The sequence below is a fragment of the Acomys minous genome (assembly GCF_964271855.1).
Source record: "Acomys minous genome assembly, chromosome: 4".
Taxonomy (NCBI): Eukaryota; Metazoa; Chordata; class Mammalia; order Rodentia; family Muridae; genus Acomys; species Acomys minous.
Window position 1 is genome coordinate 21,743,642 of NC_140486.1, and position 14,335 is coordinate 21,757,976.

General features: G+C 47.6%; 1 protein-coding gene across 2 annotated transcripts in view; it reads left to right on the plus strand.

Annotated features, from left to right (window-relative positions):
• The first annotated feature begins 3,522 nt into the window (after positions 1–3,522).
• CCBE1 (collagen and calcium binding EGF domains 1) overlaps positions 3,523–14,335 on the plus strand; it is a 238,227-nt gene continuing 227,414 nt past the window's right edge. The window contains exons 1-2 of one of the 2 annotated variants that reach the window (XM_084779950.1): positions 3,523–4,523; positions 4,968–5,048. In XM_084779950.1, the coding sequence (XP_084636076.1) occupies positions 4,390–4,523; positions 4,968–5,048 (215 nt within the window). In that variant the 5' untranslated portion in view covers positions 3,523–4,389. The remainder of the gene's footprint in view (positions 4,524–4,967; positions 5,049–14,335) is intronic. The other variant, XM_084779951.1, reaches the window with a different exon arrangement.

The window sequence follows — 14,335 nt, forward strand, 5'->3', positions numbered from 1 at the left end:
AAGCCACCAGACTTTACAGCGCGCCTCTGCTGTTGCCTCCTTACTCCTCCTTGTTTATACTTCTGTGAAGCACATACCCCAGTTACGCACCCTGCAGCTACAATTAGTGGATAAGGAGCTGCAGACTGCAGACACTTCTTAAAACCGAACTCCCTGTTCTGGTCCTACAGCTCTGACAGGCCATAAGAGCCTCTGACCCTTATAGCAGCAAGGTGGTTTTCCCGTGGAAGCAGCTTTGGGCTCCTAGACATGAGATGGTACAGAGTATATGTGCATGCATGTGTACATGTGTGTGGACAAGAATAGATACATTGAAGAACAAGTATGACACATGAGCCACTGTTCTTAATATTCTGAAAACTAAAGCATAATTGGTCTCTCGCTCGCTCGCTCCGCCCCCCCCGCCCCCCCCCCCGTGTCTACAATTTTTTTTCCTCTAGTGGTCTAATTAATATTTTAAACATTTTGCTTCAAAATTGGCCAGTAATTGGTTCCATCATAGACAGAGGAAGGTGGCATTTCTTTCCATTTTTGGAGAAGCTTCCAGGCTTAGCGCTTCAGTAAACCTTTAGAGGCCATGCAAGTTAAAACAGAGGCTGGCTTAGTGCAGGGAGAACGAACACACCCCAGACCAGGGCTCCAGCATTAAGTGTGTTCTGGCTGTTCTTGCCCCAAGCAATCCCTCACAATGGCGCGTAGACAAGAGCACTTTTACACTTTTAAGGTGTAACCCCAATTCTCTAAGTAGACCTGGCTGCATGTCAATCAAAACCAAAACTGAAAGACAGCTCTTAGGGCGATGTGCCTGTCCTAGGCACACCTCATCCTATGCCAGTTGTTCGTAGTACACAGTGAACCTTACTTTTCTTATTTTTTATTTTGTCTTGTTTCTATGAAGGAGTCTCCACCTTATAGTTAAGTCATCCCTGCTCCATTTCAGGGAGACATGTGTTTGTGTGATTCATTGTTTTTTTTTAATTAAAATTTATTTATTGGGATTGTGTTTCTGTGTGGATGGAGTTCAGTAGCCAATTGCTGAGTACATTCCCTCTTTCCTCCTTTGCAAGGGTTCTGGGGGAAAAACACACGTCTTCAAGCTTGAATAACAAGTGCCTTTATCCCATGAACCATCTCTCCAGACCTGTCATTTTCTTTAAGCGTTTCCTTTCCGTGACTCTTACAACTTATCACGCAAGCACCCTGACTTGGCTTCTGGGGGCCCAAGGCTTACTTGTGATCTGAGGTAGTGCGGGGCTCTCTGTGGTTGCTGTCTTCTGGTCAGCATTGGTCCAACTTCATTTTCAGTCGCAACTTTTCCTTTGCCTGAGCAGCTCCTGGGCAGGCATACAAGGAGAATACACACACCTCTCTCCAATGATGGAGTTCTATCCTCTGTAGGAACGTATCTCCATTAGCAATGCCCCATTCTAATTCTACGTTAGTTGTGTTTCCATAAGATGTTGGGATTCTTGAAGACTGACTCCCATGGCTTCCTTTGAAAGAGTGTGCTCTGCCTAGCTTTTCTTTTCTTTTCTTTTCTTTTCTTTTTCTTCACATTCAGAGTGCTGTCCTCTTTATTCCGCAGTTAGAATCGGCTCCCAGGACACTCTCTGCTTTGCTGCTGAACAGATACCTCTTCTGCCTGAGCCTTGACCTGTAGCACAGAGTGTACTCTCAAGCTTCCTCGCCGCCCAGGCCCCTAGGATATAGTAAATTGTATAACTCTTCCCTTTCTGGTTTGCTTCAGGGAGGTTGACAGGTCTGTATGGGAAGCACTGCCAAGTGGTGCGCTGAGAGAAACAGCCACACAATTTTCTCCAAGGTACATGAGGGCCCCATCATTAATCTCTACAACGCTCCCATGTAGGAGGCCATGGGCAAGTTCTCTTGTGCCAGCTGTGTGCAGATGAGGGAATGGGGCAGACCAAGGGGGGGGGGAGGTTGGTGGGGTGGGGCGTGGCCTGAGTTGTGCAGGGTGGTGGAAAGAGTATGAACCCGAGGAGAGAACACCTAAGACTCCTGAGCTTCCCGCCACTTGCAAACTCAGTTCTGAAAACTTCCATGCAGGCAGGCTGCAACCTGCACGAGGCCAGGCTTGACTTTGGCAGGACCGTTCAACTGTTCACGGACTGGTGTTCATATATGGCCATCCGTATGCCCCTTCCCGTGACCCAGCACACCAAGCTGGACAAACTTCAGGCCTGCAGGGAGTGTTTGAAAGGTCTCGGCTACAGCTTTTCTCTTGGAGAAATGTTCTGACCACATACCATGACATTCTCCCCCAGGCCAGCATGCACTGTGTGCTTGGCTGGCATCTTCTCAAGGCTCCTCATTCTAACAGATGCCGGGGAGCACGAGGTGGTAACAGCATAGGCTCTGCCATCGGCATAGTGCATACAGCGGACACACCTTTGACTTTTTCTTTGTTTGTTGTTGTTATTGCTTTGGTTTCTATATTTGAGACAGAGTTTTGCGCTGCAGGTAGCTCAGGCTATCCTGGAACTGAATATATATATATTCCCCCAGCCATCCAAGTGCAGGGATTACAGGTATGTACCACCACACCTAGCTGTTTTTGTCTTTTTAACATTCATTGCCTTCCTTGAAAAGCAATTTGCCTATGCTTATGGTTTAGTACATGCTATTACATACAGTAGCTGACCAATCTCCTATATGGTAGTCTACTGCTTGTGGAACAGCATCCAGGACGCAACAGTGGAAATGTCAAATGGGTAGAGATGAGAAAGAAAACAAAACAAATGATCAAAACAGAGGACTTGGTAAGAAAATACAAATGTAACCTTCTACCTACAGCTTGGCTCTTTTCCTTCCATCTGATTAATGTTAATGATTTTGCATTCACCTTCTTGCCTTTCTTAACTTATTTTTGGGCCACAACTTCTTTGGCCTTGTAGTTCACATTTCTGTGAACTTAAAAAATGTTATTGGGGTCCCTTTCTTTTTAGTGTTGTGGTAAACAGGGCATCAGGAGCTAGTGGGTGGATAGCCTCGTGATTTACACGTCTTCTATGCAGTGTCAGGTGACTTCCCTGACCACCGAGACACATGGACCCAGGTGTTTTCACTGATTCCCCCAAGGAATTTTCTGCTCTGACGTTGTGTGCTGCAAGGAAAGCAAATCAGACAATAAGACAAACATCCTGGCAGACAGACAGATAGGGAAAGGGGCCATAGGTAAACAATCAGATGACAAACTCCTGGCTTCTTCATAACCCAGAATTAAGACTCTCCTCACACCCCTGCTACCCGGGAACCCGCCGTGGACAGGGGCTGCCTTCTGGCTGACCTGGGCATCTTTTCCTTTGCATGAAGCCAAAACCCTGTCAGCCACCCCCTCCCCCTTTTAAGTTGACAAATGGGAAATGATGCGAGGAAGACCAGACCCGCACTCCCATCCTCCCCCACCCCCACCCCCACCCGCCACAAGCGGTTCGGAGAAGCCACTTGTGGGGAGTCATCCCCTGTGGGTGTGTGAGTGCTTCTTCAGTTTGAACGCGATTGCTGCCTGCTGCGCCTGAGATTCTTCCTGCTCTGCTCTTTCCTTAACTGGCCAAGAAAACGAACCTAAAGACCCCCTGCAGAGTAGTAGTTAGATACAGGCAGCGGGGTTCAAAACCCTCAGGTGAGAACTTCTCACTTGTCCTGAAACTGCACTTACCAAGAAAATCACAGCAAGGATTGGAGGAGAATGAAACGACCGAATTTCCTCTAAAGCGGGTTAGGTAGGATTGACTACACTTTGCGGATTGAGCTATTTCACGTTTGGAAGGGCGACACAGCAGACCCCCAGTAGCCGCTCTTTATTTCCTCATATTCTAAGAGGAAACCGGGGTAGAGGAAAAGCACGCAAGACGGCCCCCACGAGCGAAAAGCAAACATTGGCTTGACCTTTCGCTGTGGAAGTTAACTGACAACAGGAAGGAAACTATTAACCCTGCTCCTCTCCTCCTCTTGCCCTGGTGACAGCCGGCAACTCCTCCTCCTCCTAGGCTGAGACCTTGGAGCAAAAAAGCAAAGGGGCGCCTGGCTGCCTCAATTCTGCGCTTCTCTTCCTGGGGAGGAAGAGGGAAGAGGAGAGGGCGCAGCCTGAAGCCAAGTTCAGCTTGTTTGTGACTTGAGCCTGAACGTCCAGAAGAAGAGATTTCCAGGACTCCAGCATCCTCCCCGCCGGCAGCGCAAGGCAGGAACCCGGTTGACAAGCTTGGGTCACCTCCGACTCGCCCCAAGTTTGAGTGCCGCCCGCAGGTGGTGCAAGCGCCCCAGCTCTCCGGCGCCCCCTGCTGGCGAGAGGTAAGGAGGCCGCGGCTGCGTATCCTCTGGGCACAGCGCAGGGAGAGCTCTGCCGGGGAGAAGCCAGGAGCTTCCTCGATGGTGCCGCCGCTTCCTCCGAGCCGGGGAGGAGCAGCCAAGGGGCAGCTGGGCAAGAGCCTGGGGCCGCTGCTGCTACTCCTGGCGCTGGGGCACACCTGGACCTACCGAGAGGAGCCCGAGGACCGCGACAGGTAAGGGCCACCTGTCCCGGGGGAGGACGCGCTGGGTGCGCTCAGGGCTGGCTAGCGGGGTACAGACTGCCCCAGGTGGCGGATTCACAGGTCCCTGCTCGCAGGGTCACCGGCAGGGAGGTTAGCTGTTCCAGGTGATTTCTATCTCTTGCGGGAACCGCCTCGGGAGCTCCCAGCTGTGGGTCGGGACGCTGAATGCCCTCCTCCCGGCTTTCCTGGCGCGCTCTGGTGCCGACGTCTTTGGCTTTTCTTGTCGCTTGGTCCTGGGATCGCCTGGTGCTGGGACGCTCTCCTGTCTCATTCTTGCTGCTGAATCCTCCCGGGAACAGTAGCAGTCGGTGCGTCTGGACGCAGAGCCCAGCGAGTACTGACTGCTCTTCACTCTCTCGCCGACCTTCAAGGGGGTTTCCTCTCCAACTTTTCCCCCACTTCTTCTTTCCTTAGAGAGGTGTGCTCGGAAAACAAGATCACCACGACCAAATACCCTTGTCTGAAGTCTTCGGGCGAGGTCACCACGTGCTTCAGGTAAAGTCGGGGCTCTGCGGAGTCTGAAGGGACAAGGCGTCGCTGTCAAGTAGGCAGGGCTGTGGAGACACGCTGGTGGAGCCCGGGGTGTCTGTGCTCGGGTTAGAGGGGGGGGGCGCGGTTGGGGTCGTGCTGAGTGCTGCGCTCCTCTGTGTGAACAGTTGTACTCTTGGGCCAGAGCAAAGCCCTGAGCAAACTGAGTTTGCAACCAGCGTGTGCCCGAAATCTGTGAGCGTGTATCGTTCCGCGAAAAACGTGCACGGTAGAGGTTAGAGTGAAAAGGTTTTCAAGTTGATGAGAGAGGATTGGATTGTGGGTGTAAACTTGGTATAGAGGAATGGTTTCCTGCGCGTTTGCGTTTTGTTTTGAAAATAGAGCCGGCAACAAGGAAATACTTGGCACTCGGCTGGCTTTTGACCTTGTGTTGGGACAGAGTGTACCACTGTCATGGTCTCTGTGGGCAAAATTATAGCAGGGAGGACTGTGGGTAGCTGGGATGGTTGCCATGAGTGAAAACGAACGACAAGGTTATTAGACTCAAGAAAAGCAATCGTCTTTAAGAAAGCATGTTCATTCTACCTGGGGGATTGGCAGACACTTGGGGTCTTGTTAAAATTAAACACACGTAGGAACAGGAAATGTCGTTTTAAAATGTTTCCCAGGTGAGTCCTTTGCAACCGGGCAATAAGGACAGGTGGCTCTTATCCCTCAAGGAGAGGATCAAGGCTCCCTGCTTGTGGGTAACAATTGACTTGGGTTTTGAATTTGGCCTTCTGCTCCAGTCTCCCACAGGATGGAGGTGACACCTATTCCTAAATGTTTGTTGCTCATTTGAGTTTTTAAGACACTTATGCAAAGCACTGGGTTAACAATTTTACCAGACTGAGAGCCTACCTGGGTGCTACAAAAGAAAACAAATCCCAGAAAGAACTCAAAGGGAGTTTGTCTTCGCTGTGCCACGGCCAAGCAGCTAATCCCAATGCTTTCTGTGCAGCAAACTTCCTTACATCCAAGGCTCAGGTGTGAGGTGCTCCCAGGGCAGGGCAGTTGGATTCTATGGACGTACCATCAGTTGTATCATGCTTTCAGACCAGCCATCGGCAACCAGGATGGACTGGCGTCAGCTGCTTCCTTATCTGAGCTCCAGAAAGGGCTACCTCCTCCTACGCATGGTGGTTGGGAGAGCTGCACAGTAGCCTAGATTTGAGGGACGCATTTCATTGGCAGGCAGAGTCTTTGGGAGGTGCGGTGGGTGAGCGAGCTCATCCGCCTGGTGAAATTGCTGCAGCCAGTGTGGCTTGCCTGGTTCCAGTCTGGTGTTTCATCCACGTGACCACATGGACCTGCACGGCCGAGGACATGCTGTTTTCCTATCACCGCTGTATAAAGCTTCTAATTTAACATGGAGCGTGTTCCTAAGATGGTTTGCTCGTTTGTTCAGTCCCCAAAGGTCAGATGCCGCATAAATCAGTGACAGTTAGGGAACGCGTGTCCGGCTTTTAGAAACCATCGGCGGCTGATTATTCTATTTGTTACGCTCTTTTTGCCAACTTTTCCAGATTTCTTAAAGTCTTGCGGTGTTTCAGAGGCATTGGCAGTGGCTCTGGATACATGTGTTCGCTAGCCACTTAACTCCATGAGACAGCCTGTTGGACCTAATGCTCTACCAAGGAAAAGAATAAAAATTTTAATTTGTATGCTGGGAAGGGCTGTTTCAGTTTGAGAAATCGACATCAGTCTCCGAGTACCCTAATAGCATTGCTGTCCTAGTTTTGTTTTTAAGGCAGGACCTCACTGTATAGTCCAGTCTAGTCTTGAACTCAGCACCTTTCTGCCCATCCAAAGTGCTGGGATGGAGGTGTGTAAAGAGCTACCTATGCATGGCTGACAGGGGTTATAAATTTGTTCATTTCTTTATGGAATTCAAGAGTTCTGTGATTATTCTGTTAGCCTCATTCTACTTTTGGGCTATTTGAGACAGGGTCTCCCTCTGTAGCTCAGGCCAGCCTCTACTTTCACATTCACGCTATGTTCCTCTTCCAACCGCCTGGGTGTATGCGCGCCGCGGAGGCCAGATAGTTTTATAATGGAAGTCATTTGGAAGTTTCCTCATTTGTCTCTTGAGCTTCAAGAGTGACAGAATGCTGTGAGACCTTGGGGTATGGCCCTGGGGTGTGGCCCTGTAGTTCCTTTTGCTTTCTAGAGTTGCCAGCCAACTCTTATGGCATTGCCTAGCCATTGGGTACACCAGACCCCCCTGATGTCCTTTGAACTGGATCTGTGTCTTAATGAGATGTATGTTGAAGTCTGAGGAACACCACATAGAGCAGCAGGGTCTTCAAACCCCGGTGTAAATGAGTGGTGTTCTCTTTCTGTGGGTCTGTGATGCCTTTGCTGGGCCTCTATCTCATATATATATATATAGCAAAATTACAGTTGTGAAGTAGTGACAAAAATGGTTTATGGTTGGGGACACCACAACATTAAGAACTGTATTAAAGGGTCACAGCATTAGGAAGGCTGAGAACCAGTGGCACTGTAAAACATTTTGCTAGATCCTCAGGGGCATGGAGGCTTCTGCAGCTGAGCAAGCATCTTAGCGCGGCACCCTAAAAGGAGAGACATCACCACCCCACCTGGAAAGCACACGCCCCAGGCTTTCTGTTAAGCTACAAGCACTGTGGCACCTATTGGGAAAATACCAGTTTTCCAGATGTCTAGTGAATTATTTTTAGCACATGAAAGGATTCAGAACTTGCTGAGGGTTTTTTTTTTTTTCTTTTCAAAAAAATCAATGTTGGCATGGGGAGTAGATCTGGACATATACAAAACAAACAGAGGTATGAGATAAACTTGATTGGTCGCTGTGAAATTTAGAGATGAGGTGGGCTCAGAGGAGTTTTTGTTTTGGACACCCATGTGTTTTTATGACTTGAGCTAAGCAGCACTAATCTGGTTCTCAGCATTTGATGTCAGATATTAAATAACAATAATTTGAAGACTACTTTGGACTTGGCACGATCCTGTGAACTTTGTTTACATTGTCTATGATGCATAGAGCCACCTGTAGCTTTTCTATTATTTCAGTTTTGCAGAGCAGGAACAAAATAACCAGAGTGTCACGCCACCCCAGCTCTCACGGCTAACACACACAAGCACCATGATTTGAATCCGGGTTTGTCTGACTTCTAAGCCCTGGGCTGTTTTATTGTCTTGGAGAAGTAGACAGGTAGGAATGTAAGACTGGACTCCACTGGCTGGATGTTTCAGACAGTTCAGGGGAACACTAATACCCTCAGTGACCTTCATGGAGCCCGTTGCCCTTGATTTCTAGTTTTGGACAGTTGAATTTAAACAACCACATTATATACAAAACGGGTTCACGCACGTCTAGCTTTCCTTCCTTCTAGTACCTTCTCTCAATGTTGGGTCCATGTTTCTAGAATTTTTGCTGTCAATGTGCATACTGCCAAGCACCCGAAGTTTAAATACTTTTTTTTTTGTTTTTTTGCCTGAGTGCCAGTGACAGCTTGATGAGTCTAACATTTGCCCAGCATTATAATCAGCACAGGACAGTCTCTCACCAGTAGTTAAGCTATCAGAGCCTGGGCACGATTTATCTGAAGTAGGGGCTCATGACAGCCAAGGCGAGCATATAAAACAGGCACAGCAAGCCATTATGGCGTTACAGTCCTGGAGCTACCATTACCACCACCCCCCCTCACCTCCACCACAAGTTGATTTTCCTTTTTCCAACAATGCCGTTAGCATTGTTTGTTTGTCTTTCTTTTGTTATGTTTCCTATCAGTAAAATGATGTGTTAAAATGTATATATGTAGAAAAAAAAAAAACAAGCCAGCCTTTATTGGGTGAGGCTGTGCCCAAGAAACATTAACTATTTTGATTCTTTAGTCAAAGATTTACATATTTATTAAGAACTTAGAGCCCTTCTAGAGGATATTAGCGTATATAAAAAAAAAATAAAATACAGATAGTCTAACGGCTTGATTTTGGACAAAAGCTTTTGTAACCAGAGCCAGTACAGAGCTGTTCAGATGGAATCCTGAGCTGTGTCGTTCACACAGTGCCAATGAAGGGAAGGTACAGCAGCAGCTGGGAACGGTTTCTCAGGCAAGAGAAGCCTTGGTGTTGTTTCTCAAGGTGGCTCCTTACCACAGACTGTATTCCTGAACACAGTTGAGAAAACCATCTGTGATTTTGGGTCTTAGCTCCCTGAAGCTCCAAACAGAGTGCGCTGCTGTGGACTCCCAGCCTCCCTGTCGTTGCACGCTCACTGGGGAGTGCTCTAGCTTAAGGTGGCTCAGGTTCCCATGGGAAAAAAAGGGACATGGGCTGCAGGAACTTCCACTTTCCTTCCAGATAGTACAACCCACGTTGCCAAAGCCTGTGGGAATGTGGGGGTCCATGTGATATTTCCGCAGATGTGTTTACTTAGAACTTGTAGAGCAAGAGGGCCACTTAATTAGGGTAGCACTGAGGGATTGACAGTGCTGAGGTTTTGGCTGAGGATCATCTGCAAGAAGGCTGCAGACAGCATTGTCCTGGCAGGCTGCCGATTTCCCACTGAGGGCCTTGGCAGTGTCAGAACACACACGGTCTCCCAAACTCCTTGCTCCTCTTTGAATCTCAAATCTCAGCTCCATTCTTCCATTTTTTTTTTTTTTAATTTTGACCTTGAACCACTTCTTAAGGTCCAGGCTTTCATTTTCTCTTTTGGAATCTCCAGATCGTTTTAAGGATGTTTAGAGCTGCTGTGGGCTTCGCAAATGAGTTAGCATGTGTGATGTGCTTTGAGAAGTTCAAGATCCGAGGAAAGTGCTGAGTCAACGTCACTTCCTGTCTCACACACACACACACACACCCTCCCCACTTCAGGTGTGACATGGAGGTGGCTTGAAGAAGTTGTGCAGTGGAAGCTCACTGACTTCTGTGATTTTTATAATTGAGATTTATAAAAAATATATGTATTTTAAATTCATTCTTGATTTCTTCATGTCCTGTGACCAAAATGTGTGGTGTCACTAATTAGAGGTTATCAAGTTCTGGAAGATAAACCAAGAGCCATGATAAGTGCCTGTATTGTTGTGGGGATACCTCTGGCCAGCAACTCCAGGGGAAGCACCCCATACTTGGCCGTGGAATTTTATTGGGCAACCTATGGCTCCTGGGAGGAACCAGTAGAGATTTTTGAAAGTAAACCTAGACCAGACACACCAGTGGTGTTTCTCTACCGGTCAACATGCCTTGTTTCTAGATGCTTCTCTAAGTGTAGGGTAGACCAGAAATCTAGTTGATGTGGGAAATGCCACTAAGCATCTTGCAGCCCCACCCCACCCCCACGCCACCCACCCCCACCCGACCACCGAAGGTTCTCTGCTCATGACTGCAGATGCACAGCACATCCAGGTTGAATTGGATGCTGACATTACTTTAAATGACTAGAGAAGTTTGCTTTTGGCCCAGGGTCATGCATGGTGGTCTTTGCAGAAATAAGACTTGAGGTTCTTACCGTGTTGGGTTTTTCTTTCTCATGTGTATTTTGCCCCTTCCACTGCCTCTGTCCTATGGCCTCCTCGCTGAGGAGGAGGGAACAGGAGAGCCCTGAGAATGACTGTGGCGCATCCGGGACACGTGGGTCCCCTTTCAGGAAGCATGCTTTCCCAGCCATCATGAGCCGTCATTTGAGGAAGAAATGGAATACCACTGGCAAGAGAAGAGCAGGGCCTGACTCCCACGCAGGGAAGGCAGTCTCCCTTTCTGCACGAGGCTGTCTTTAATCCTAGGCTGTCAAGGCTCGGAGGCCATGGATTATCTGTTCTCACACTCACAGCCGTGACCCCACAGGTTAGCTCCGTATTGGAAAGGAGCGGTCCGCCCATATGTTCTTGTTAAGTGACCAAACGAATGGCTTAATGTGAAAAGGAAAAGACCAAACTTCATTTAAATGTGTTGAGTGTCTCAGGATTCCTCTTGCTCCTCACGTATGTGTCCCGTGCCCTTTAAAAGCTGGGTGAGGGGCTGACAGATGGCTCAGTAAGTGGACAGCCCTAACGACCTGCGTTCCACTATTGGGACCCAGATAGTATGGGAGAACCCATTCCTGCAAGTTGTTCCCTATCAACCACACACGCTGTAACACGAGCATGCCCTATGCACGGGTGCGTGTGCGCGCTTACACACACACACACACACACACACACACACACACACACACACACACACTTAAACTAATAAAAGCTGAGAAATGGAAGAGTGTTTTATTTAACCTTTTCAGGAGAAGGGTTCATCTCATTGTATTATTTAGCTCAGGCTGGCCTTGAACTCACTGACTTCCTACCTCAGCCTCCCAAGTTCTGGAATTCCTGGAGTGTTGCACCAAGCCTGAACGGAAGGCTGCTGTACAGAGGAGACAACTGCTGCTTTGAAGCGATACCACTGTCTTCATTGGTTCCTGGCCAGACCTGCTTCTCTGTCCTTGTCCTGTGTTAGGCATGCGGGATCTGGCGATTACAGTCTCATTTCCAACTTGCTATTTTAAATTATCCCCCAAAATGACACATGGGCTACTTTCCATCCCCATGTGATGCAGCCAGTGGTTTGAAGGGCAGGGAGGCAGCTTTGAGAGGGATCCCTTTCCTTCCTACAGGGGTGGGTAGCAGAAGAGAGGAGGCAGAGGCGAGTGGTGGGCAAGGTGAGATTTGTGTATCGCTTTTCACACCTTCTGGGCTCACAGTAGAACTAGCCCGCCTCCTGGCTACGCTTTCATCACCTCGTCCTTGGAGATCCGATCTTCTCACTACTGCTTGTCGCTGAAATGGTTGCTCCCTGGCTTCCTGTGGTCCAGGGCACTTCATCTTTTTCTAAAAGAGGTTGGGGGTGGCACGCCCTCTTTATTCTAGCGGCTGTGTTTTCTCAGGAGAAGGTTTTCGTTTCGCTTTTTCCAAATCCACATTCAGCGTCCCCAGATCTCCGGCTTCCTGCTCAGCTGGACTGGGATGCTTTTATGAATGAGAGGCTGCTGCTGCATTGTCAGAGCTGCGCAGTGGGGCTGGGGAACAAAGCTCTCATTCTCTTCCATGGTCTCGCCTTTACTTTGGGAATGAAAAAGCAAGCGGCTGTAACATCTGCAAGGCCTCTTCTGCCAAGTTAGGCCCTTCCTTTTTTTTTTTTTTCCTATGAATCTGTTTGCTAATTTTAAAGTCTTAGCACTTCTTATTTAGCCAGCCCATGTCAGTTGGGTGGTTATGTTGTGCCAGGCTTGATTCTGTACATGTAAATTACATTTGAAGGGAATAGGCAAATTTCTGTTCTGATAGAATTTGCGAGTTTTCGTTTATTTCTGGGAAAGAACGTTCTAATATATTTTTGGTGCACATCTGAGTAATGTCATATTTTTAGGACTAAGATCTTGAGGTTTCTCATAGCCTATATGTATCTTTTCAGAAAAAGCGTATATCATAAGTTTCTTTCTTATTTCTTTTTTTGGGGGGGTTGTTTTTGTTTGTTTGTTTGTTTTTGAGACAGGGTTTCTCTGTGAGTCCCTGGCTGCCCGAGAACTCACTCTGTAGACCAGGTTGGCCTTGAAGTCATAGAGATCCACCTGCCTCTGCCTCCTGGGTGTTAGGATTAAAGATGTGCACCACACTGCCTAGCACCACAAGTTTCGTGCACCTAACAATTTCAATAATGGAAAAGCATTGTGGGCTGTGTGACTGACAGGTGAGGTGAATGGCAGCAACTGAATTATACAGCTAGGGGCAAATCAGTATATTGTTACCTTGTGGAAGGTAAAACCCAAGCCAGACTCAGCTATGTCCAACCTGTAGTCTGCAGGCCACATTCAAACAAGGACAGCTATGAATTTGGCTTGAGACAGAATCATGAATTTGCTTAAAACAAGAGGTTTTTGTTTGTGTGTTTGTTTGTTTTTGTTCTCTTTCTCTTTCTTTCTGAGTGTTTTATGGCAAGACTTCCCATATCGGGTAGCTCTCACATAGTCTGTCCAGGTACGTGTCAAAATTGAGCAGTAGGATCAGGACATATATATATATATATATATATATATAATATCATATCATATATAAGATATATATGTATATATCCATATATATCTCAAAGACAGTATATATATATATACATACACACACACACACACACACACACACACACACATACACACATATATATTAAAGATGTGTGTGTATGTGTGACATTTACTTAGTGTGGAAGCTTTTAGCCTGGCAACATGCCTGTTTTAACTGATTGAGCCACAGTAGAAGATAGAGTTCAGAAAGGGTGACAAATTTACAAGCATGAAGTTATGTAACCCTTCATGCTTGCCTACTACTGTATCTTTAATTTTTTGAGATTATGTACATGAATACTATATTTTTATCATTTCCACCCCTCCCTTTCATCCATCTAACTCCTCCTGTGTCTTCCCACCCTCTTGAATTCATGACCTTTTCTTTCTTTTTACTCTCTCTCTCTCTCTCTCTCTCTCTCTCTCTCTCTCTCTCTCTGCGTGTGTGTGTGTGTGTGTGTGTGTGTGTGTGTGTGTGTGTGTGTGTGTAAAGCCTAATAGAACCATTCAGTGTTGCTTGTACGTTCATGTGTTTAGTGTTCACCTGTTGGGAAAGGATATCCTATAGGAGCGGCTTGTCTATGGGAAACTGACTCTCCCTAAGCAGCCATTGGTTGTTTATCTAGGAGTGTGACCTTGTGAAACTTCCCCCACCCACATCAGCATGTCCTAGTGTCATTGTGTGAGTCTTGTTTAGAAAGCCACATAGAGGTTTCATGGGTGCAGGTGTCATGGCTAGTTGTGCTGACTGAGGCTGGGCACCCCAGAGTCACTGACCCCTTGCATTTTGGCCTACTGTGGATCTCTGTGATAGTCTCTATGTGCTGCAGAGGGAGCCATTCTTTGGTGAGGGTGAGAGCTACACATATCCGTGGGTACAAGGGTAAGAATTTAGAATTTAGTTAAGGATAATGCTGTTCTAGTAAAGTAATGGTAGCAGGTTGTTGTCTAAGGCCCATGACCTTACTAGCCACGTGTAATTGGCTGGGTTTCCAGTACCAGGAGTGGTTTCCCTCCTGCTGAACAGGCCTTATATTAAGTCCTACTAGACAGCTGTTGGCTAGCATCAAGATGCAAGTGATAGTACTGCACCTTCACAGATATCGTACCAATGGTGATTGCTACTGTGGCTCAGAGGCTTCAGATCTGGGAGGAGCTATGCGTTGCTTCCCTCCCTTGGGAC